Genomic DNA, 27211 nt, shown 5'->3' on the forward strand with positions numbered 1-27211 from the left:
TTTTCATATCCTGTTTTTGGTCTAATCACTTGACTTCATTTTTTAAACATGGTCTGGATGTATTTCACCATTCCACACAGACAGACAGATTCTTTCTCCCAGTTTTACTCTCTTCAGTAATTTCAATTATATTAAACCTGATGTACACCGGAGGAAATGAATACATTTGCTGATATTTTCAAAGAAATCACCCGCCCAGTCCACAAAGCACAGTCCAGTTTAATGGTGCCATTTGGAGCTTTTCTGGCTACACAATATACAGCTTCTGTTGGCCCTGTGAACCATAGGAATGAGCCCATTCTTTGTTTTATTCTTCGAATGGCAGATTACTCATTTCTCACTCTCCAAGCACACGTAGACTGCAATTGATAGAAAGGCATTTTTCCTCATTGGAAACAAGGTTGCCTCTGGTCTGTATACAGACTGAAAGCATGCTGAACAAATTTTTATATTAATTAGTGCTTATGTTTAAGTTCTCATACACAAGCATTTCAGCAAAGAAACTGAATTGTTCAAGTGCTGAGCTACCCTGAAGCTCCTTTTTAAGCTTCCTGACAGCAGGCAGCACAGAAAAGAACAAGATAGGATATTTGTACCTTTAAAAAAATTCCTGTGTTTCCTACAAAATGAAGAAATTGCAAGTCTGAAGGTGCTTTTTGGTTTGTGCTATTTTTACTGAAACTCCTACTGAGAAACTAAGCTCTTAGGAAAGGAAGGGGAGACCAAGGATCTGGGAGCTGTGTGGCAGAAGACAGCCTTGAGCACAAACAGCTTGAAGTTGTACTAGTGCTAGAATACAGTTCCTGAAGCACTGTTCTTACACACAACAGAAACATTTCTTGTTGAAAAGAAACATTGTGTCTTGAGTTTATGAAAGGAACATCCATCATCTCTGGATGTTTGTATGTGGAATAAAACAACCACGTAGAGGGAGAAACACAGCATCGATGAGAACACAGGTATCTCAGGTTTCCACAAAAAATTCTTCAGAAAATATTATCTATCAACATTATGACTGAGCTGAAAGCGAGACTACATTTAGTGGTAACAAGCACCTCAGATGGCTAGACTAGTATTTACTACTGGACAACACAAGGCTCACTTATTGATTCTATTATTAACAGCTTTGGTCACTCAAACAGTCACACACTTTCATCAGTTTCAAAATAGGAATGAAAGACGAAAAGCGGTGAGCTTCTAACTCTTTAGGGTTCAGCACAACCAAGCCCCACTGCTTGAATATTAAGTCATAACTATCCAAGTACTGCAGACCACCTAATCCCAGATTTCTGGTCAGGGCTAACTTGTGACAAAAGTTTTTCCCGAGTTATTAACTCACAATTGCTTTCTGGGCTCCAAACAGTGGGTTTACAAAATACAAACAAGTTATGTGAAAATTTCCTGTTTCATTAAAGTTCTAGTTTTTGGACATGCAGTCACCTGCCATCAATAAAAGCACAACTCATATATCGCCCATGATTACTACTGGTGCACTTTGCACGTCCCACTTTCCAACTTGCAACGTTTTTGTCTCCTTACTTTCCATCATCTCTCCTCAGATTTATTTGAAACACCTCCAGCTGATGTCTAGACACAAAGACACCTGATCTGGTATCAACAGCATGTTCAATAATTTTTTAATTCTTTTTTTTTATGACATTGGTCAGAAAATACCCATCTGCTGTTTTTCAGCTTTTAAGATTTAATGATTTGCTATTGTATAGCAGGGATAAAGAAAAACATGAAACAGATTTATAGCCTTTCTGCAAAACTAACACATTTGTATGATTCATCTACCAGCCCCGGTTTGTTCCAATGAGGACAAGGTCAATGTGACCACTACTAGATAAATTCTGTGATGCTATATAGCAAAGAAGCCTTTAAATATCAATGGTTAGCAGAGAAAAAGGTTCACATGTTAAAAGAATGTAAAAAAGCCTATAAAACTCTTTCCCTAGACAAGTCAATAAAATAAATAGGAATCCAACACCACTGTGTTTGAAACCTTTGAGTGATTTCTAAAAGGGAAGGCTACGAGCGATTTGGTCTGTTTATTCCATTCTCTGGTCCTGCTATGTCCCCATAAGCTGGTGCAACAGCCAGCAGTGCTGGTTCTCTGTCTGAAAGGGGAACCAAAACAAAGCCTAAGAAAATGTCCACTCTATCCACCATCCCTTTTTCCTTCCCTTCCCCTCCCTTCCCTTTTTTCATTTTTCTTTCTTATTTTCTTTTCTCTGATTTTTCTTTCCTTTTATCTTTTTCCTTTCCTTTTCTTTCCTTTTATCTTTTTCCTTTCCTTTTCTTTCCTTTTTTCTTTTTTTTTTTCTTATTTTCTTTCCCTTCCCTTATTTTTTTTTTCTTTTTTTTTTTTTTTTTCTGGCTTCCCCCATGACGGTTTGAAGTCTGCTAGATACAGTTATTTTGGAAATACACGTTCTTGCCTGGTTGCTTTACCCATGATTCAAAAAGCGATTCCAAAAGCGAGTACTGTGGTAAGACGGTGAGTGACTTCAGAGTCTGCAAAACAGCAAGGACTTCCGTTTGCAAGGCTGGGTGACATTGTACCTGCCTGGCTTTCCGTTCTGCAATGCAGGAGCAAAGACGGCAAAATGTTTAGGCTCTGCCTCTCTATCGGTTCGTCTAAACCCAGACAGACCTCTCCCTGGCTGTCCAGACCAAGGATCCATCGCAGAAATCTTTCTTCTGGCACTGCGCCACTGGATTCTTCTTGAGAGAAAAGCAAGGGAACATGGTGAGGGAGTGAAATAAAGCAAGTGTGAGGACCTGAGTGAAAAATACAACATGTCTGCACAAAGAAAAGAGCTCAGCTTAAGATTTATATTCCTGGCAAATTTATTTCTAGAATTACTGAAGTATACCTTTCCCTCTCTGTTTGCACACTGCTCCCAAACACACAGAAGCTTTTGTTTGCTTTTCAGCTGAAAGATGTTATTTTCCTTCTAGTCTTTGCTATGGAGGAGAGAAGCTGGGGTGAAGAATAACTTGTTTGGGCAATAATTAATGGTTCTGATGGTTTCAGATCATCTAACATCAATTCCCAAGTTTCACTGACTTTCTTATATATTAGAACCAGGCAGCACGAAGAGCTCAGGAAATGCTGCAATAACATAATGTACATAGAAATTCTCCTTTTCTTCCAGGCTGAAAATTTTTTTCCTAAGCAACTGCTCTACAATGAAGTTGTTTGCATTACAAGTATTTTAAATATTATTCCCACATAACTAGATTTTAGGCACAAACCCAGATGAACTACTTTGAGAATTTATATTAAATAATACACAGAGGACGTGGATAGCTTCTGTATGAAGCTATCACGTGCCTAAACCACAGCATGACTATGCTCTCAGGAACACAACAAATACCAAAATTATCCCTTATGTTTGTTATAGTGAACTCAGAACAAAACATACATAATAAAATACAGTCCACACTCTGAGAAATGGCTTGGTAAGGATCCCTTCATTAAGGATCTACTCAGAAATTAGGGTGCCACTTTTAAGGCAGAAGCAGAGCATGTTGCAATTTTGCCATGATTTCCGTTTGCCGCTTCTGCAGAACTAAACATTCATGTTTGACTTCTGCATCTTGGTACTTCACAGCACAGCCTGTTGTGTTGGGAAGACTTTGTTGACATTTGAAACACTTCCATATTATGGTTTTAATTCAGATCACAAACACATCTTTGAAGTAGTTTCCCAGTCATCCCCACTTACTCTGCTTTGGTTCATATGGGCTGGTCTTGCAGCACAGTGCTTCCAGATGAAGCTAGGCCACAGCCCACCTAGCACAGGTGTCCAGTCATGGGACCGGACAAGAAGGAGCCTGAAAGATCTTGCCCAGTCCCAAAACCTGAGTTAGCAACACTCTGAATTCTTCTAGAGCTTCACACTCACTGCTTATGTAGACTTAGCCTTTGCTTCCACGTGTCTAAAACAGGCATTTTTTTCAGCAAAATGTCTCTGAGACAATTATTCTCAAAAGTCGATTAATTAAAATGTCCAGTTAATGTCCTTTACCTATGCCAAAACCATATTATGGTCTCTGATAAATATTGTATTCACACGTCATTAAAACGATAACAGCCAGACTAAAAAAAAATTTCCCATGGTGAAAGGTACTTCATGAAGAACCCTGGGCCTCTGACAACTGCTTTTGTCAGCAAAGGGAAAAAAAAGATTTGTAGACAAAGTTTTCTATCAGTTTTAGAAATTAAATGCTTTCGATTGGATGGGAAAATGAGAAAGATAACTACTGAACAAACTTTTCATGCAATGTTTTCAATAACAGAGATACAGAGCTCAAATAAATATTGGACTATAAACTCCTACACAAACCTAATAGCATCCCTTCAGAGCAAGCTTATTCTCAACTTCGTTTCACTTAGCACACCTTTTCAAAGCGGACCAACCAATCCTCACAGAAACATGTTCACAGACAAATTGCCCAGGTTGCTCAGCCCTGTTATTTGGCAAGGTCTCCAGCCAGATGGGTTTGCTAATGACTCCTGTAAGGTGCTTAAATCAGAATCTAGTGTAACACATGACTGCCATGTTTAATTACTCTGTTAATAGAGCAGCTTCACGGATATTGTTTGGTATGTAGAAGTCAGAGGGTTTGATGAAATATACAAATACAAAGTAGTCTTTTTCACTGGAATGTAAGGATGCCAAAGCCTTGATCATCTGCCCATGTACAATCTTCCCTGAGAGCAGTCATAATAGCTGTTACAGCAGAGGCAGACATTTGTTCAACCCACAAAACATCTCTTAGCTAATGTGCACTAATAACGGACACAGAATTTTACTTGATTCCACTGAATATATTTTTTAACTATTAAACAATTTTCTGTAGGCTTGCCTGAATGAATTCAGCTGCTGAAGGGAAACTGGGATAAAACCATGATCTTAAACTGCTGAGGATACCTCAAACGTGCTCATTAGCTTCATTTCATTTTGCAGAACTGACTGTTTTGGTGTAGACTTTAGACTCAGCACTACACACAAAACATCTCACATAAGCTAACACTGCAAACAAATCCTCAATTGCAGGCACAAGAAGATGGCGAGCTACTTGCTGCTATAACTAATATAAAGTAATACGAGAAAACTAGACCCCTTTTGAAAATTGTCTTGAGGACATATTTTTGGCTAAAGCAGTTTTTTCTCCCGAGGGCACTGATCAATGCCTAGGAATAGCCAAAACACCTTTTGACAGGTGAAGCCACCTTCTCAGTTATAGGACAGGACACGCCAAAGAAATTAAGTTCGATAACGTTGACGGTCTCTCGTTGGTAACAAGGGACCATGAAAGCTCTGGGGGTTTGGACTATCTCTGGGTTAAGAGCCTAGAGAGTGGGCTCAGCGGCAACCTGAGCTATTACGGATGACAGTGATTACAGACAACAAAATAATCTGGGTTTAAGTTTTTAACATTTATTAAAAAAGCAGGATGTATGTTCATTTCAAATTAAACAGTTAAAAATGTTAAAGCATACAAACAAATCAATTGTGTACTAGCAGCATCCAATTGTTAGAATTTTCTAGAACTCCTCAGTACAGTCTTGGCAAGCTAAAAATATTACAACTTGCAACCAACTGACCTCACCATAGTGCAGATAAAACAAACTTTATATAAACAACAATTTAAGGTTAAATAAGCTTAAATAAAGGTGTTAAATACAAGACACTTGATCAAAGCTTCTGTACAAAGATAAAGAAATTTGGCATTGTACAATTGATTGGCTGGCTCACACCATACATGATTTCAATAGTTAAGCAGTATAGCTGTTTAGCTGAACATTGACTATACAAAAGTAACTGAAGTTGGGAGTGGGCTAACCCCAGTGAGCCATTTACAAGGCATGTGTATTTTTAGAAAATCAGAACACTGTTTATATTCAGGCACCATTTGTTCCTGCAAATAAATAATCTCTAATGTATCTGCATCCAAACTAGTGTTAAACACATCAGTGCTAACATTTTATAAACACAGCTTTGTGACTATTCACTATACCTCCATTCTTATTGCTATGACAATGTGGACTGTGGAAATAAAACTACTGTACATACAAAAAAATAGAGCACCTTTTAAACATTAAAGTATATGTCTGGTTATTCTTTTTATCTTACAATACTGAAGCCCAAGCTAATGTAAATTGCTTTAACATCTTCACCAGCACACCTGAAATGCAGGAACTAAAACCCCAAATATTCCTCTTCAGGCAAGCCCCAGCCAGAGCATCTTCTAAAAATGTCTAAAATGACACTAAAGATTTTTTACATTCATCTGCACACAAACAAATATCTGCTATTCTCTGCTTTCTTCATATGAATTTAAAGACGAATTACCACAGTTCTCTCTCCTTTTCAGATGAGTAAAGCTGGACAGAGAATGTAGCGGAAACACCTAAAATGGATTGTGAACACAGTGAAATTATTACCCCGCTAATTCAAAAAATACAGCTGTTACATTGTTCAAATACATATTTTCCAGGGGCGCAGTCATTAGGATTTTTTGTCTATCGTATTGAAAAACCATTCTGTAAATTTCCTCAGTTGAGCAGCTGCTGTTTGAGACTCCTCCTGAAGTCTCATATTATCTTGCCTCAGATGCTGCACCTCTGCTTGGAGAACTGCCTTGTCCTGTTTTTCCTGGTTAACAAAGACACACATTGAGTAAAGCAAGTTGCCGTGAAGACAGTATTTATTTTTGTTGTTATTATTTCTGTGCAAATCACACAGCTACTTTCTTTGAGTTCCCTAATCCTGACAAATACTAACTGTAAGGTAATTCCTGAAATATGCTCCAACTACCTCATTCATTCTGATATTGCAAAAAAACTACATGCTACTTTAATACATAAATTATAGGAGTTTACACCATTTAACAAAAAAATTCAAGCACTAAAAGGATAACAAGCTTTTAGCTATTACAAATCATATATGAGAACCCAAGCCATTAGGAACTGATTTAAAGCATACATTACGGAAGAAAAAATATCTAATTTCAAAATTTTCTCTTACATGATTATTTTCTTACCAAAAGCAGTCTCATTTCTACTAGTCCTGGCATTGTCTCCAGCTCACAAATTAGACAGCAGATGAGACACAAAGCAAGTCATTGTTATGTGAGCAAGACACCACAAGGCAACAAGGATGACAAATCTGGCGTGTTAACTACTTAGCGATAGTGCTCGTGTCCGTATCCCTACCCTTTGTTAAATCCAAGGTACCATAAATGGAGATAAAGTGCCTCATTCTTGTTGGGTATGACTGTATGTAAGACAGTTATTCTGGAGAAAAAAGACCCATAAACTAGTTATCCTGAGGGCAGCTTGTTCACATAACCATTCCCACAGGACCTCCTGCGCCTCAGTGCTAAGATGAGCCACCGGGCTCTATCATTCGTTGATTACACTATACAGTTTAATTGATGTACTTTTTTGAAGCCCTTGCCGAACTCTGCATAAAAATACAACTATTAAAACCGAAGAGTAATAATATCGCTAATGATCTCTTACCTTTCTCAGGTCAGTTTGTAGTTGCCGGAGGATGACTTCCAGCTGGTTTACTTTTCCAGTCAGAGTACTCGGGGCATGCTCCCTGTAAAGTAAACCACTACCTTCACTCCGGGTTAGTTAAAAACATTTCCTCCCCTAGCTTTTGCAGAGTAACACTTTTAGTAATAGCAAAGAAAAAAAAAATCAATTTAGGCATAGTTAGGAAAACAGTGACAAAACCAGCAACAGCAAAAGACTACTACTGGAACCCATTGCTGTAATATCTGAAATCTGCCTCTCAGGCGAATCAGGCAGAATTCACAATGATTTAAGAAGGAACGTTTTAGGAATTATTTGCACATACCCTCACAGGGCAAGTCAAACTTGCTGCTAAATGGTGTGCTGAGCATGTTTGTTAACAAGCTGCCTTCAGATAAGGCCTGTACTAATCTGGAGCAAGCTGCAGTAGCAATTACTGTAAACCAAAAGAGCTGTTAGGAGTTCTTTTGTCTGGTCTGCGGTTGTGTCATTTGCAGCAAAGGATAAACCTATGGCTTTATGGAGACAAATATTTTGTTTAAAGGTCAAAACATATGAAATATTGCCACAGGTTAATGAAATGCACAACTGAAAGAAAATACTGAGAATAGCTTCTATTTCCTGTATGATAATAAGCACTGCGGGAGACAGTTTCATATACGTTATAGATGAAATTAGCCATAATGTGAATCATTTTGTCTAGAAGAGAGAAGCTGAAGAGATAAGCTTTATATACAAAGCTGAATCAGCTGCTTCATGCAAGTCCACAAATCTGACAGATTTGACGATACTAAAAGTGGAACATCTTTAACAGTCTTTTGCAATCCTTACTGATCACTAGGCTGGGAAAGATGTGGACTTGGAAGTCATTACAATAAATCTGCTTTACCATGTAAGTTAATTTCTGTAAAATTGGTTCAAATTATAATGTGATAGTCTAACAAGCAAGAAGACTTTTCCCTCCATTTCCTGTTCTTCCATTCCTGCAGCTGAAGAGCAAAACTAATCAGAGATGTGTTTTTCTGTTAAAGCACACTAGTGGACAGATTACACTGCTGAATCTGTGTTTTTAATAAGTATACTCCTCACAGCAGGGAAGACGGGGAAAAGAAAAAAAAAAAAAAATTTCTTTCTCCAGAGCACCGGGAAGAATTTGAAGAATTGGACAGTTTGGCATACAAGTTTCCTGCAGTCCTCAGTTACAACTTCTCTTGGTTAATTTACCTCTGTATAAATGAAAAATCATGGTTTTGCAAGTAGTTGCAAATAGTTGCAAAAGATAGGTAGGAACACCTGTTCCAAGGTCTGAGATGTGCTGCAGATAAGGTTATTGCAAACTACAGAGTTCAGCTCCTATTACAGTTCTATACAAATAAAAATACAAATAAATGTTAACACAAGTTAGTATTGTATAGGAGGAATACAGTGAAAAATTCAATTAGCTGAGACTCTGCATCAGAGGCCTATTCTAGTGAGAGAGCTTTATCTGACTATACCTAAAATTTTCTAGGTAGAACTGCTCAGAGGCTCATTCCAAGAAACAACATTTTTCAGAATCAAAGACATGATCAGTCAAGGTAATAGGTCTGCCATCAAATAGCAGTGAAACATGCATACAAGCAATTTGACATCGAACATTAAGAGAACATATTTTCTTAAAATATTTTTGTAAGAAATCCACTTTAATTCTGACATACCCAGTAGCCTCAAGGAAATCTTTTCCATCCGTGGGACTCTCATCCAAAGGTAAGTCTTGTGCTCCTTCCAAGCCCTGAGCTTGCTGCATATCATTCAAGGTACAAAAAGATGCTACTCTCTGATCTGTAAAAAAGTAACGTAAGGATACGTTTAAAGCTGGACATATATACAAAATAAAAGGCTACATTGCAGCCGTTATCCTGTATCAGTTAGAGAAATGGATGTAGGTTTCTACATCACAGCTTTGAAGATAATCAGCAGATGTAAAGTATATTCCAACTAGTTGGCTTCCCCACATCTGCATCCAAAGGCAACCCCAAAGCAATTTTTTGTGTCTATCAGCAGAGTAAGATAGATTTGTTTGGACCAGTTAATGCTGATATGAACAGTAAATTGGTTTTGATGAAATCCGCAGAAAAACATTTGAGAATTCAGGGCCACAACCAATGACAATAATAATTCATTGAAAAGGTTTGCATTTCCCATGGACTTAAAGCCATTGGATTCCTCAGAAATCTGCACTGTTCATTTCACACTGTTTTACTGTCTCAAGCATTTGCAGAACCTCATGGTAATCTGCATACTTGAAAAACAATAAATTCACACTATTTTTATCAATTGAGTTTTTGTTATATATATTACTAAGGCACGCTATTATCTACATTGGATTCCACTAGAACACAATCTAACAAGCACAGATGTAATTACCTATGGATATACAGTGTGGTTGCCAAAATACATCAGTCACCACATAATAGAAGTATGCCATGCAGATCATCATTGCACAGAACAGGAGTAAATGATGCATTCATTAGGATTTAATTTGTCTTCTTAAAAAAAATAAAAATCCATATTCTGTGGAGATTGATTTAACTTATTTCTGTCAAACAAAATCCATTCTGTAGGCTTGTAATAAATTCTGGCAATAACATGCCTGCCTTGCCCTTTCTCCCCTTGCTCTACCACCCCACAAGCCCAAAGCTTGCATCATCATGCAAACGTGCAAACATAGGAAATAGTAAAGAAAGTTTAAAAAAGGCAAAAGCCATCAAGCCCAGACCATCACCTAGAAACGGCGTGTGATGACAGAACGGCCCAAATTCTTCATCTGAGTCAAAACCTGGAATAAGATTTAGAATGTTCCTATGAACAAGAGAGTCCATCTCTGCTGGCGCGGCTGTGGCCCTCACGTACAGCGCACACAGCGGGATGCTCCCGCTCATGCTGGCTCTCGCTCTCGGCTTCGCAACACCATTTTTACACACCACCAACGTTCCAGGCCAGCATGAGGTGTCATGCCCCGTGCCTCTTCACAGTAACACCCAGTGTTGCAACACAGCATGACAGCTTGGCGTGCCACACACAAAGCCAACCCTCCAGGCCCTATGCACCCCAACAGCGAACACAGGCCAGATCGTTTCAACTAGGAAGGAGATTTTGGTCTAAAAGTTCTACCAAACAAACACAGGAAATCACTAAAAAGCTCTTTGAAGGGATTCTTTAAATGAATAGTTTTAAGGAATAGCAAAGATTGAGAATTAATTCCATAAGATAATGAAGAAAAGTTGCATGTCATTTTTTGTCCCATTTTAAAGACCACAGCCCATTTCCCCTTCCTTTTATCTCTATTTCTGACGAGCGATCAATCTCAGCAAATATAAACACAACTTTTTCATATGTGCTGACAATAAGGTAAGAATATCATTTTCAACACATAATCAATGACCTCATTTACAGAGCTGAAACTTATTAAGTTGCATAGATTTAATTAGTACAGGTAAATTAAAACTACTTTCCCAGCCCAAACACAGCCTGTGGGCCAGACACGAGACCGTGTAAGCGATCAGTTGGAACTACATATCTAATTATTGATTTCACCTTTACACTGTTCACACTTTTGTTACCACTTCATAGAAGAGAACAGCCAGCAACAAATGTTACGCTGTTGCTATTTTACCTACGGCAAACAATACATGACAGGTAACATTGTGTCTCAGAGGCAATTCTACTGTTTTTATATATATATACATATATATATATATATGTATATATATATAAAAATATCTGCATTTTCCTCCCTCTGCCAACTAAACTTAATTAAAGAGAATGGCCACTTGTCTGGTTTATTTCGTCAGTTGAGAAAATGTTTTGTTATTTGATGTCCCCAGCAGTATTTGAAGGCATCTCTTTCTTGATGGATAAAAGCAGGTGCAAAACCAGGTACATGCAGCTTTAATGAAATCACGTGATGCCATATTTAAACAAAATATATGAAAATATTTTCCTATTATTTCAACACGCAACAAAAATTTTAAAACCCGAAGTGTATTGTGTGGATTGATTTTTTCCTTCCTTGTGTAATCCCTAATGAATTTAATCTCCACATAATTTAAAAATAGTATTAAAACTTAGAATAAGAAATTCATTGTTAAACCTTTTATATTATCCTAGCACAACTTAAACATATTTTTCCAATATTCATATCTTTATAAAATATGAAACCATATTCTCACATTCATCAGGTGAGGAATAAAGTCACTACATGATTGCTAATACCCAGAAGTCTCCAATCATATCACATACTACGTAAATTCCTGTGTTGCTCTTCAAAGAGGTAGTTCCTTAACTATCAAAAGCCAGGTTAGTGTCAAAATCATTCTCTGAACTAGTTAGTGACACCATAAAACTCTGTAATAACTAGTACATCAATAAAATCCTAGACTAGGAAACTATTTGGCCTTTGAAGACTTGTCAAGTGCTTTTAAAGACACATCTTTGTTTTCAGTAACTACAGCAAATCTCACTGATATCCCTCTAAGTGTTCACACTTAGCAATAGTTTCACCAACTTACTTTTTAAATCAAAACTGGTTTAGGTGAGTTGTGGTGAAGGTTGAACTTGTGCTTCAAAGATCAAAATCTTCCCACTGATTTTTGGTTTATTTGTTTTTAACAGAACTGTCTTGACTCTATATTCATGAAAATGAAATCAAAGATGCTTTCACTAACAGCTAACTTTTCAAAAGAAAAAACAAGTGTATTTCTGACTATGATGCTGTAGACACAGGTTCTGCTTCCTCCAAACTACAGGGACACCTCCTATTCAATTCAAGTGATATGTACATACTAAACAGAAGAAAATAATATGTAAATCTCAGAGCTCTTTATTTTTCTCTGGGACATCCTTGCCAAACCCCACAGGACCCACACATGGAAAACTATTTGCAAAAATATATTGGTGTTTATATAAAAAGTTTAATCAACAGTTGACTTAGCAAGACCAAAGATGAGACAAAATTCATGTCTCACTCTAAAGTAATAGAATTGTACAGTTGTAACTACTAAGAATTTGAATCTGGATTTTCATTGTACTAGACCACTAACAGGCAGAAATAACTCCAGCCAGTTTTGATGTACCAGAGAGAAGAAAAGGCTAAAATGAATATAGTGCATAAAGCTGCTCTCTTGTAATTGAGGTCATATCTGCCCACAAACATACACTGACATATGCACTGAAGAAAAAAGAAGTTACACACGCATGCACTAGAAATGACCAAATGTTAACCTAATATTTTTCTCTTTTTCTAGCACTCTAACATACTAATTTGGTTAAAATAATTATCTGCCATGCTGAATGCTTCGATTCTTTCTCATTATGTTATGTGTAGCATTACTCGCATTAAGCGATAAAGATTTTATAATATTAATTATAGCAGCACAGATGTTTCTGCAAAGATAAACAAACATTAAAAAATACTGCATTCTGACTGGCAGTAGTAGACATTCATAGAAATAGCCTGGAAAAAAACCCAGAAGTTGAAACCACCTATTTTAATGAACTAAATCAGAGACATCAGAGGGACTTTCTTATGCTATTAATGCCCACAATATGATTTACCAAATGCTAAACAGCTTTTTTTTAAAGCACAATAACCCTCGTTTAAAGTAGCACAAATTCTCTATTTATAATAATAATCAATATTTATGTTTGTGTCAATACTCTTTTGTAATGACAGAAACAGATATGGACATCTAGAAAGGCTTCTCCTTTTGTTCCCCAAAACATGGAAAAGATCCAAAATTAGCCATCAGTAACATAATACAGAGGTTGAAACCCAGTCCTTCTTCCCTAACTTGGAGATCTATAGGAGGGATAACACAAAAAGATAATTAAAAAAATACATTCTCTCCCTTTTCCCATATTCTTTTCTGAGATTTCTTTGTTTTTCTTCTAATTTGGCTTTCAAATTTATTCCACAACACCCCCATATATTTACCTTTACTCAGTTCAACATGCTTCCTTGCTTGCTTTTGCTTTTTTAACTTCTCCTTTTTCAACCCAACTGCCCTCCCTAAAACCCTACTGCTTTTGCTATACAGTCACATGCAGCTCTGTCTGTTTTTTTTATTGTTTACTTCCGGAACGGATGAAAAAAAAACATACAGCCACGTACTTCTAGCACGTCACCTGCTTCCTGGTTGTGCTGTCCCTCTACAGCTCCCACTAAAATAAAAGACGGGAACTGGAAGTAGCCTACCCATGTGTGAAAGAAATGGAAGGATACCCCTTGCTACTGACTGCATCCATGCTAAAGATGATCTCTGGATAAACAGCACAGTCAAAACTCTGTCCTGGAAAGGAAGGCAGTGTGAAGACTTGAAGTTGCAATGTGCTCCAGCTTATGGATGCAGATCCCAACAGACACAGCTCGAGCAAAACCCCTGACTGATGTACTTGCTGGAGCCCGTGGAGTTGATGCCTGCACAGCTCTCCATTGCGCTGTGAACACCTGTCTTAGCAATAACAGAAAATTTTCAGGGAAAGTTTGGAGTAAATATTCAGTTTCCCACACAAGCTCTTGCAAGCAAAAGCAGTGGAAAATGAAATCCTCACAAAGTGAAAAGCATTATCATCATGCCTTCAATTTAAAAAAACAAGTAATGGCTTACTCCACCCTCATGGGCCACAGGACCAAGCCTTCAGTTGGATAAAAGCTAGTAACTAATAAATAAACAACCTAGTTAACTATTCATTTGGGGGTAGAGGGGGAAGCTCAAAATGAGACCACTGTTCTTGTTACACCCATGAGTAAACTCTGAGTATAGATGATGGTCGCAAAACCCTTGCTACTATATTTAATTCTTAATCCAATTAATGCCAACATTATAAGCACCTAAAAAGGCTATATTTAACATTAATCAAGATATAACTGCATTTAAAACAGACAGATGAAGGACTGTGAGGCCCAGATTTTGGACGTGGAAGTCGTCAGAATATGTAAGTTGTCAACATACAATCTACAGAGATCACAGGGGGAAAACCCTGACTTTGGAATCAGATTGGTAATTCTAATAAACCTAAATTCTAATTAAAAAAAGACCTTGTACAAAGAAAAACCTAAAATTAAGTCTTGTATCTAGGAGCTAGAACAGAATACAACTTTGATATATCAGGCTGGCAAAGCCAAACTAGAGAACAACTCTTAACATCAATTTCTTAAATCAGTATTATGAAAGTCCTATCCATCGTATGCATCCTTTTTCTTTGAAAGTTTGGGTGGGGGGGTTGGTTTGGTTTTTTTTGAGATGGTCCTATATACAGTGTGATCACGTTTCCACCCAGTTTAATAAAAGGATCAAAGTAGGTTTATATTCAGAGGTGGACAACCTTTAGAATCATCCACTGTCTTTTTCACATTGATAGAATGCAAACCAGCTAATTCCGAGCAATTTTTACAGAGTAAGTTGAAGCAGCTCCTAAGTCAACAACATTAAAATACATAAGGAAACTGTATCTGCTAATTCCTATCAAACACATTCCCTCCCAGTGACTTTTTTGTGACATGCCTATCAGTTACTCTTTTTTAAAATGATTTTCAAATTGCAAGACACAGGATAGAGAAAGTTGAACAAGGGCTTAAAAATTCTATTGCTTGTAAAAATTTCAAATTGCAGTACTATGAATTTAGTCAAAACATTTTATAAATCATTTAACATATACACAGATGTCTTTATTTTAGAGTCCTAAACAGAAAAGAATTACAGTCCTTCATACAAAACTAGATTATTGTTTATTACTCAAATTCTTACAATAATTAAAAAAAAAAAAAAAACAATAGAAAGTTTCTATCTAGGAACTCAGACCATGAGTTCGTCTGCATTATCTACAGATACATCTAAGATTTCTGCAATTAAAACCCAAGAAGTGAACACTCGTCCTCCCTAGGATAGAGCACTGTGGACAGTTATGTTGTTCTACCTCTCTCTCTCAAATTAAAATGGTGATTACATTCACATAGCACGTACCAAAGTGAAATAAATTTCATCATGATATTAAGTAGTAAAAATAATGAAAAACTATTGAAGTTTTCAAAGCAAGCTAAAAATACAGGAGATAACTGGTACAGAATGACATTTCAGTCAGCTGAACTGAATTTTTTTACTAGCATGTAAAAATATTCTTCAAGTACAAAGTTACAGAATTAGTCATATACTGATCCAAATCTGTTTTCAGTTAATTTAAGATGCCAATAACAAATTGCAGGATGTTCCCTGAGCAATCAAACATAAGAAATGCATCGGAACACTTGTCAGATTCTCAGTGTCACAGCCCTGCCTGCCAGCTACAACAGGTGTGTTTGAGTAGTACTGAACAGTGACGAATGCACATACACTGAATCAGGTTAAGAAACAACCCAGTACTTCAGATTGTTCATCATCACTGTTGGTTTGGGCTTTTAAAAATGCCATTTATATTATTATAGTAGTAGTTCTGAAAAGCTTTTGATCAAATTGAAATTTAATCACTTCATACTTAGGGAAGGAATCAGGTTCCAGAAAACTGACTCCCATGTGGCTTTTAGTTGAAAAAATAGAGGAACATCTCATCACTAACTTCACTACCCGTTCTCCTCATGAAGTTAAGACCTGTATCTTACACAATGACTGTGTTAATGCCATCCTTACGCACAGATACCTTAGACCTGCCATACATTCGCTAATGAGAGCAACACCAGTTAAGAACTGTTGGAAATTTTAGGACAGCACAGTGACCTAACTAAAACACCCCTCAGAAACAAAAAAACACTGACACATTCAGCTGTACATATTCATATACACACTCAAACCAATATCCACCTTTCTGTGTTTATACATTATGCGTAGATTTAGCTCTCAGACAGGCAAATGAGGTTTTTTCTTAGTTAGGCTGGTCTTCTAAATTCAATAATGCAAACCTGGCCTATATCCTGCGCCTCAAGTTCTGCTACTGGAAAATATTGCGTACATTTTTGCTGCTTTTCAAGGCCTTATGATGAAAACTGTGAGGGATGGCAACATCATTTGGACTACACTTACAAGTTTATAAACACAGCACAATAAACCCAGGGAAGTGTTACTCCCCGTTTCATTTTAAACATCTAACTTAAGTGCTTTGAATCCCTCCTTCAAAGCACCTGATTTTTTCAGTCGATTACAGAAGGATACAGAAGGCCCCTAAATGGATGAATTTATCTAAGATAGATACCGAAAGCATCATGAATACCCCACGTTTTCAGTGACAATCTTCCACGCTGAGAAATGATACTGCCAAAAGAACTAAAGGGCTACAGAGGCAAACACCGAATTTTTGTAATTCAAAATGTAGCTATACAATATATATTTTTTAAAAAAAAAAAAAAGTTTGTGTACTGAACATTGATCTTTATTCAAATTTTCCTGTTACCTTCAAACGCTCGTGCAGCATCTACCAGGTGGGACCAGTCTAGCCCTGTGGCAGTGTCTGGCAGGGGCATCAGGCCAGGATCATTGAATTTGGCTTTATCAGATAAGGACCCATCTGAGAACCAGAATTCATCTAAACAATAAACACAATAATTAGTCTTCCTATAACAATGATGTACAATTAATTGTGACGCTATTATAATGAACTGTAAAGAAAAGGTATAAGCAAAGGGTGCTTATCTTCATTTCTCTTGTTTCTGTCTTTTCCTGTTCAATGCTTCTTATGGGTGGAACAATTTTTAAACTTCAGCAGAATAAGATGGGAAGGGTTTCTGAAGATTTTTTTGTGCCACTTTTCACACGATATGTTCTTCACATTTTCATGTGAATGCTGTGTGAGCAGGCAGCATCCATTCTTAAAGCATACCATAGTAAACCTGAGCACTAAGCAGGAAAGTTGCTAGATTCATAAAGTTGTATTTTTAGAAGGCGGTGAAACAACATATGAGATATTGACATGCAGAGTTTTGTTCTGAAACTTAAATGGTTCAGCTCCAGAATTGTAAACAATATCACCTGCTTTTCTTTTAATGTATTTGTAAATACTAGCCTATATCCAAATCTCACTGTCACAATCTAAATATTGCCCTATTAGTTTAATATTTGTAGCTGTATATCGAGGACATAAGACTTAGCTGGTGAACTCTAAGCTCGAAAGTGCTGTAACACATTGAATACTGTAGATAGACCATATATTAGTTGAAATGTATACACTATAAAGTTAGTTCAAACACAGCTTTCAGTTATGCAGTCTTTTAGAAAGGCACCATAAAAATACATCTTAGTAGAGAAGATGTTAGTTTTCGTAATTATCTTAGATAGTTTTACATTTTCCTTATCTACCCATAGCAATCTTCACTCTGATCAATGTGAACACATCAAAGTGAATACCACTGAACAGGCACGCAGAGGTTCTTAAAACTGAACATAAACCAAATACATAATTTATAATAAAATTTCATCTTAGCTATAAAGCTAGGGATACAATATTGTAATATTATATAGTACATCTAGAAAAAAGTTTTACTTCAGACGTATCTACTTCTAGTAAACAAAAAGGTCAAAATAGTAACGTTTCCTCAAATATTTCAGAAGGAAATTCCCATCTAGTTATTCCAGTGATTCAGACTATAATATTTGTGAGGAACATTTTTGCCAGGAAAACTCCAAACACAAAAATCAACGAAAGAAAAAAATGCACATATACAAGTGGAAGACAAATTATAGTTTAAGAAAATGGGATGTTGTCATTGTCCTGACACTGATGAAAAAGAACCAAAATTCATTTGAATTGAAGATTTCTGGCCTGCTACAGAGCATTCTACTTTACGGAGCAATGATATAGAGCATATCATATTCTTTGCAGAAAGCTTGTTTAAAGAAAATTAAAAATTAAAAAATCAGGAACAGGAAAGTGAAGGAGGTTTGCAATCCTCTGCCAAAAATTAGGAGTCCCACAAAGCAAAAACAATGCAGAAGAGGTAGAAATCCTGTTTACTGTGGAATTTATCTTGTTCTACCACTTACATGAAAGATGCAGTATTGTTAGATTACAGTTGGAAATGGCTTGACAAAACCTTTGTAGAAATGTCTTTCACAGTACCCACTCTTGTATGCAAAAGTGGATGTTATATGAAATGGAAAATGTAATATACAAATATATGCTACTCATACATCTGTACTAAGATTTCAGTTTCAGTTCCTTATAAATATACATAAAATCTTATCTAAGGTCATCTGGTGCGCAAATACATTGGAAGCTCCACATCAGAGCAGTCTCTGAACTTTTTATAAGACCTGGGAATCATAAGAAACTTATTTATGTTTCTTATGTACGAATATTTTATACATCCCTGTTGTGGCAAACAGACAGAAAGCCTTATGTGAAAGACTGGCAAGTCAGCTTTTGGTTCTTAGACCACCAGGCAAGTCCTGAGGGACAGCCCTTGCTTTTGTGTGATCAGCCTAGAGAGGCTGACTGGGAGACCTGTCAGAAAGATGCCTGCTCCCAGTGTGATTCGGCTGGCTTTCCAAATTAAAGTGCAAGAGTGATATATTCAGCAGCAGTCATCCTTCATTACACAGTCTTTGTGAGAACCTCAGCTCACCCTAGGGTGGATCCTATTCAGTCCTGCATAAGCCCTGACAGAGCAACACAACGGCGGAAAGCTTGCCAGAGTAGAGGTCTGAATATTGATAGTTCTGAAAATGCAACTGCTCATGCTGATGGATGAAATTATAAGCGGAATAACTGAACAGGCATGAGTATGCCATCACAGAATTATTCATTTTCAAGATATAAATTATGTGTTCTTGCGCAAGGCGGGAGGGCCAAAGGAGAAAAAAAAAAAAAAAAAGAAAAAGGAGCTTTAACGATACAAGCCTGTTTGTGCTTTTGAATTTCAGAGAATTCAGAGAACATTGTTTGTATTTCAGGAACGCTCTCGGTGAGATGAATTATTTCTAGCCTCCTGTATTTCCATGTCTCCCCTGCTCCTCTTACCTCACTGCTGTCTCCACTTTTTCTCTGTATGACTGCCACATCAGCAGCTGCCGCTGCCTCTTGTCTTCCTTTTTGATTTGTGCAAAGGTGGCAAGTTACGCTTGAGCATGCCCACCTTTGTGTGTCCAGAAGGATATGTCTCATCTTGTAGGCCACTATCTTCATTGCCCACAAGAATGATTTTGAAGCAACACAGATTTATCCCTTATTTCCTTTGAGGAAACAATTTGTGTTACCTTTCAGTTTTAAAGATTACTTTATTTGCTGTACTCCTTTTGGCACAAAATCATTGATCTTGTGATTTCTGGTCCTTTCAGTTATTGCATTTCCTAAACTTATAATTTTTATTTTGATTATTGATACATAGAAGCATAAAGCATTTTGAAGAGTTCTTACTTTCACCAGAATTATGTGGTCAGTTTGGTTTCCAACAGAGCTCCATAAATTAACTGTCATTGGCCCTACATACCTCCGTATTCAGAGAGTAACTAGTTATACAGAAAGAAGATTCACCTGACTTAAGACCTTTTCTACTTCCAAGACAAGTATCCTTCTTCAGTTGAAACTGTTGCTTTTATTCAAGGACTGTAGATCATGAAAAAATATCTAAGTACTCCTCACTTACTGTGCTCAAACTAGACATGTCGTTTAACAAGTAGATTATCTCAAAAGATGCTGCAGCTGAAGGAACACATCAAATCATACGCAGACATAAACCCCAGTGTCTGCTCCATGTTCTTTCCTGCAATCAGCAATTATATCTCTACGGTCCTCTTAAACAACAGCTTCTGCCTGTTGAACCTTTCCATTCTTCAGTATTGCCTAGGTATGGCCAAAGTATCCTTCCAAAGATGCCAGCCTGCTGGTAACTTCCTCATGGGCATAAGTTCACATTACTGTTAGAATAGTGGACACATGCTCCCGGTAACTACTTATCCCCTCCCTTTTATTACTGAAGATTGTCCAATGTTCTGGTATGGTGAACTATTTGCTGTGTGAGAGTCTGTAATGGACAACATATGTACTCCTTTGGTTGCATGTATTATTTATTCAACAGCCTTTATTTGCTTACTGAAAAACTGGTTTCCAAATTGTTCGCGTTGTACATCAATATACAGTGATGCTCTTCCATTTTAATACTGCTTCTTATCAATGAGGTTAGTTTTGGATTGAAGCAAACTCTGGTAGTAAGCCGGTTTTAAGACAGACTTCTGTCTAGCAACATAGTTGCAGATCTATCACACAATCACAGGATGGTCAGGGTTGGAAGGGGCCTCTGGAGATCGTCTAGTCCAACCCCCTGCTAAAGCAGGTTCACCCAGAGCAGGTTGCACATTATTGTGTCCAGGTAGGGACTCCACAGCCTCTCTGGGCAGCCTGCTCCAGTGCTCTGGCACCCGCAAGGTAAAGAAGTTCTTCCTCATATTCCGGTGGAACTTGTGTTTCAGCTTGTGCCCATTGCCCCTTGTCCTGTCGTTGGGCTCCACTGCAAGGAGCCTGGCCCCATCCTCCTGACACCCGCCCTTGAGATCTTTGTAGACATTGGTAAGATCCCCCTCAGCCTTCTCCTCTCCAGGCTGAACAGGCCCAGCTCCCTCAGCCTCTCCTCGTAAGGGAGATGCTGCAGTCCCCTCATCATCTTTGCAGCCCTTCGCTGGACCCTCTCCAGTAGTTCCCGGTCTCTCTGGAACTGGGAAGTCACAGCACTTCAGATGGGGCCTCCCCAGGGCAGAGCCGAGGGGCAGGATCACCTCCCTGCACCTGCTGGCCACGCTCCCCCTCACGCACCCCGGGGTCCCGCTGGCCCCTCGGCCACCAGGGCTCACTGCTGGCTCACGGGCGACTTGCTGCCCACCAGAACCCCCAGGTCCCCTCCGCAGAGCTGCCCCCCAGCAGGGCAGCCCCAGCCCGTACCGGTGCGTGGGGCTGCTCCTCCCCAGGGGCAGGACCCTGCTCTTGCCTGTGCTGAACCCCACGAGGTTCCTCTCCGCCAGCTCTCCAGCCTCAGTTGCACTTCTGTTAGATTTTCCACTACAGCATGAATGACCTGAGAACTTTCAGAATGTTAGTGTATCATTGCAAAATATTCCCTTCCTTAAGACCCCTTTCACTGCAGGTATCCTGCACCTTGCTCCTTTCCTCACAGCACAGGAACGTTATTTTTCTTGCCTCTTTCTTTTTGTCTTTCATAATAGGAGTGGACCATGGTGCCTGCAATGTCAGTCAGACTGCTTCCATGTGTCTTCCTGCATTTCCAGCTTGTGTTAGTACACTAGTTCTGTATCAGTGTTTCTCGCTGTTTTCATTCTTTTGCTGCTAGCTCAGCTGCCACGAATTTACAAGTTAGGGATAGATTTGTACCTGTATGGTATGCTAGATTCATTCAACGCCAACAGCACTGTCTCAGTTGGGAATTTTTGATGTCCCCAAGGTAAAATTCCAGAGTTCTCAGCTACACGAGTTCTCCCTTGTGGTTTAAGTTAAAAAAAGAAATAAATCTTTCTACATTTGTGTACTGTGTGCAATCAACAGCATTCAACTGTCAGAGCTTGCATTTCAGGCTTTACTGAGAGCAACCCTTCTTTCACTTCACTTCTGCCAGTGATAAAATAATCAAAAAATCCTATAGCTTCATTTTCTCATGTCCTTTCTGCTGCCAACATGGCACACAGTTGAAGTTTCTGCTTCCATCTTTGCACGGTCGTTCTGTCTAATAATACTGATTTCCTAGTAAATGAAACCCTTCAGGTTGCCTATTATGCTTTGGTTTGGTGCTGCCTTGCTTACCTATTAATCACACTCTTTTCCTTGCTAGAGGGGTCTCAGGAGACATGGTGCTGCCACAATATTTCATGTACCACATGCTGGGTAATAACATGCAAGAATGCATCTTTCTAAAATTAATTCCAGCCAAAACCACGCTATTTCCACTGATTTCTGTAAACATTAAGTATCAGTAAAACTAAAATGTTTTAAGATCACAAACATATGTATTTTACAAAAGACACTACCACGACAGCTAAAAATCTTGATATCTGAAACTACAGCCTCAAGCTAAAATTATAAATGAAAAAGAAATCTCTCACATCACTGCTATAGAATGTAAATACCTGCTATGCACTGATTGCAAAAACCTTTCTAACAAGAGCCAAAGTCAGTTTCTTATATGGAGATAATGACTAGCCTTATTTTGAAAACAAAGTTGGGCAAGTCATGATGTGTTTGTTTTCAGAGTGTAATTACAGATAACCAATTAAATCTTCTTTGAAACAGCCATCATAAAAGATCCTATATTGCTGACTTTGAAAGATACTTATAATAAAAAATCAGATGCAGAAAATAGAGGTTGTATTTGGAAATACATGAACTGCCTTGCATATCAAAAAACAGCTTCATTTTGACTGACAGGATACTAGTTTCATGTTTTTTTCCCAGCTGTGTGTATAAATAACTTCCCGTATCTCAGAAGCAGCAAGAATGGAAAATCAGGTGTCTAAGACAGAACTAATACATGGAACACTGAAATTTCTCTGCTGGAGGAGCAATGTACAGCTCGAACGTACACAATTAATTGCCTTGTGCCAATCTCCAGAATAAAAGCATCCTGAAGGTTTGCTCCCATTGCACATTTATCTTCACAAGAGATGGTTCTAGAAACAGGCCTGACATAGTAAAAGAAAAACACAACCAGGTTGCCTGATTACATACACAGCTCCTTCATAGACTACAGAATCTACCGAATTAGTCTCAAATGAAACAAAATGGGTCTTCATTCTCTATCAGGAAAAACAAAGGACCTTTTCATGTTAAATTTATAGTAGAGTTTCACTCTGATAGTGATAGAATGGCAAAAGGTACACCAAACATGCATTCCCATCTGAAAAGGCATTTAGCACTTGCTTTTGATACCACTTTAAAACCAGTCAGTGGTTAGTGACTAAAACTCAGTCCCATAACTGGGGCCACTATAACTAGAAAAGTGTTTTGTATGTAAGGTTTACTTCCAAAACTTAGCAAGTGACTGCTAGTTCCTGAAGGATACGATGAGTGACAGAGCCCTTTTTATTACCATTTATTTTAAGCCATCTATCTGCATTCTCTCTGGACATGCGACTACAAAAGTCCTTAACGCTTTCCAGAAATCCACCCACAGCTTCTTAACTATGGACTTCAGAGTCCACAAGTGCTCTACTATTATTCCAAATTGTGGTCAGCTGTGATGCAATATTAAAAGCAGCTCACTAAAAGTGCTTTTTTCCCCCCCTAGACTGGGTATCCCCTGTAGGTCAGCCTAAAATAATTGAGAAGTGAAGAAATTTAGCATTGTTGAAAAAACCAATTCACCATTATAAGTATATAAATAAGGATATATAGGCTAAATATATGTATCTGGCTGTGTAGATTTGGGCTGCGGTATATAAGTGTGTTTTTCACAATTTCCCTCTTTTTTCCTTTTGTAATTTTCATAGTATTAATTACATTTTTTCAAATTAACTACAACAAACTTTTTAGTTCATCACTTCATATTAAAATTATTGCAAGATAAGCATATAATATATATAATATAAGACCTCACAAATAAAGACACCTTCAAAAATAGTTTTAACTTAGCAACCCAGACTACTCTTTTTCTGTTATTAAAAATGAAGTGTTTTTGGTAAAAGTTTTACTAACATGTTAAAAAAAAAGTATCAGCAAATTCAGTTTGGAAATTGGAGATGATGACGACAATTACTGCACATTTCCTTTTAAGATGTTACCAAAAGAATCATGTAAATAGAAGCTGTCCTGTTTAGCTACTTTTTTGAATATATTTGTGACTATTTCTGTAATTTCAATGGACATAATAAATAGACAAACACAAATATTAAAAATAAACCAGGCCAACTTGGCTTAATTAGGTCACCACACCACAGGAAAAGAAAATGGTAAGAAATATCTTCAGACAAATGTTTGTTGCCTATCACTGGTCTCACGAAAATTTTTTCAGAAGTGAATGCTGTCTCCAAGCGTGATAAATCTGAATTGATCATAAGGCAAGCATACACACGTACTGCTGACCAAATATTCTTTTACTGGGATAACTAGAACACTGATTTGACATTTCATAATTTCACCTTAAAAGTGAAATCTAACTTACTGTCTGGTGATTTATTTGAGTTTATTACAAATATTCCAAACTCAGCAATGACAGCAACAATCACTTACTTCTCAGATTTCCCATTCCAGGAGTCAGGCTCATTCTGGGAGGCAACGTGCTGTGGTATGGTGGAGTAGTGCTGAACAAGATATCATTTGGCAAGGCCTGGTCCAGCATTGAACTCCGAGAGCTAGCGTATGAAGATCCTCTTCGATTGCTACATATACTCTCATCAGATAAGGTACGATAAAGTGTCCTCCGTGGAGAAAGGTTTCCATAAAATGAAAACTAAACATCAAAATACACAGATATACGAACATATATTACTGGTTAAGATAATTCACATGATCATATCCCATCATCAGTTCTTGGGAGTTTTTTTCTAGGGAGGCACTCTGGAATTCTTCAGCTAATACAGAAGAACAGAGATTTGTTCCACCATATCAGATCTACTGGGGCCTCAAAAGAGTTACCGAATCAGATTTTCATACTTCCTCTTGATATTTAGGAACATTTCACCATGAATTAATCAGACACTGTGAAGTTTTATTATTAATTCTGTAATGCTAAATGAAATCTCCATAGGCTTATGACAGCAATGTTTTCCAGAAACATATACAAGGTTACCAACTCTGGCAACATTTATTCAAGACTATGTATAGAACTGTTTGACTGTAATTTGAAATGACTATGCTTTAATGTTAAACATTCTGAACTGATATATGCTGCCATATAATCCATTGGATGATAAAAGTGACTTGAGACACTGCATCTCTCCAGATATCACAAAAGAGGCTTAGAAAAGAGGATAATAGAGTCCAGCAAAAACTCTTCATGCATTTCAAAAAGTTACTTAAACCACAACCCATATGTCTACAGTAAAACAAGATGTTACTGCATTGCAAAACTGGGCCATTGCACTTCATAAATCGTTCTTCAGCACTTCAAATCCAGTTATTCTTTACATCTACAAAGGTCAGTTATTGCCTTAATTATTTTAACTGGTTTGTCCTGCATACAGCAGTTTCATGTCCCGTTCTGTTTTCTTTGTAATTAATTATGAGTTACACACTCCCTATGCAGAATGTATGCTGGAAAGCAGTAGCTTTTGAAAACAGTGAATACAGCATAGAATTAAAGATATCTTCACGGCTATATTTCTTACAAAACTTGCTCACTGGTGAACACGTCTAAAAAGAATACAAAGAAACACTCAATGCCACAAGACAGTCTTTACAAAATGCTTAAATACATTTCATAGTGCTATTTCAGGAAAGCACCTGTCTTGATGACAATTTATAACATGCTCAATTGTTAAAATGCTTAACTACATCACAGAGAAAATTGAGGGGGATATTTAGATTCTCAACTAGGAAAGCATCAAAATACTACATCAGTTCTAGCGATTTGCCTGAGACAGATATGGGCCATGGGACTAAATATCATCCAGTACTTTATTTTAACACATTTATTTATTTAATTTATTTAAAATTTAATATTTAATGTAAATTCATCACAACAATAGACATAAGCAGCATCCCTAAATGAATGGCTAGAGGACACACACAGCATCCTTAAATGAACAGATGTATGGTATCCTTCTATGAGCTTTGGCTAAAGAGTATCAAAAGACCCAGAGCCTAATTAGGGACCACACTGGGCAAAGGGTTAAAAGATTTCACCCTCTGAACCAAAGGGTCTCTGATTCTCTCTCCTGCACTCAAGATTCCCAGCAAGTATCCTGCTGCAATTCTTGACTGTTACTCAAGTTTCCTCAACCTTATATTGCATCTTCTATCTATAAAGGTTGTTCACTAGCTATCCAAACATGTTGAATGTTAATTGTTGGAGCTTTACAGAGCTTCCTTTCAGGATGCGATAAAAATAAACATTACCTAAAGGGCTCATTTAGTCCCTGATCTGCGAACAAAGTAAAACCAAACCAAACATGTGATTTGATTCTGTAGAATCTTACATATTGAGAAAATGCTTTTCTGGCTTTGTGGCCAAAGGCCACAGACTCATCTATACCAAGATCACTTCCCTCTGTGAAGGTGCAATCAAAGACTGTACACTGCCAGGGCCTACGGCTGGGTATCCCCTGCGAGTCAGGGACCATGGTCTCTCTCACTTAGTTTTCCTTTGGGTGTCTTTGGAGGAAAAGGGGACAGCAGCAATTTATCTCAGGACGGCCACACCTCCCCACTCCTTGTTTCTTATTATAGGTAGCCAGAAACATTGGTAGCTCTTGAAATCATTACTAAAAACTAATTATTGTATCAATCATAAATCATAAAACCCTCTAGGACATTACTCACGAAAATTCAAACCCATACAATGCATACTTAGCATACTGCACATTAAAAAATATATATGATTTGAATTTTAAATTCAACTCTCCACTTTGAGGATTCCCATGTGTTACTTTTGTTCAGACATGATGATTATGCTATTTAGCGCGTTGTATAAACACAGTGGGTTAAGAGAGCATTGAGTTAATATTGAGGTGTAACAATTATCTTGAGTAATTT

The 27211-nt window shown here is 37.6% G+C and overlaps 1 protein-coding gene across 7 annotated transcripts in view; it reads right to left on the reverse strand.

Annotated features, from left to right (window-relative positions):
• Positions 1–2345: 2345 nt before the first annotated feature.
• The window catches only part of SIPA1L2 (signal induced proliferation associated 1 like 2), a 154766-nt gene continuing 129900 nt past the window's right edge, over positions 2346–27211 (reverse strand). For 6 of the 7 annotated variants that reach the window (XM_080388849.1, XM_080388850.1, XM_080388847.1 and 3 more), the window contains 5 exons: positions 24749–24968; positions 16979–17110; positions 9256–9379; positions 7541–7622; positions 2346–6671 (listed from right to left, as the gene is read on the reverse strand). In XM_080388849.1, coding sequence (XP_080244975.1) covers positions 6525–6671; positions 7541–7622; positions 9256–9379; positions 16979–17110; positions 24749–24968 — 705 coding nt within the window. In that variant the 3' untranslated portion in view covers positions 2346–6524. The remainder of the gene's footprint in view (positions 6672–7540; positions 7623–9255; positions 9380–16978; positions 17111–24748; positions 24969–27211) is intronic. The other variant, XM_080388853.1, reaches the window with a different exon arrangement.

This window comes from Falco punctatus (assembly GCF_963210335.1).
Source record: "Falco punctatus genome assembly, chromosome: 5".
NCBI classification, from domain to species: Eukaryota; Metazoa; Chordata; class Aves; order Falconiformes; family Falconidae; genus Falco; species Falco punctatus.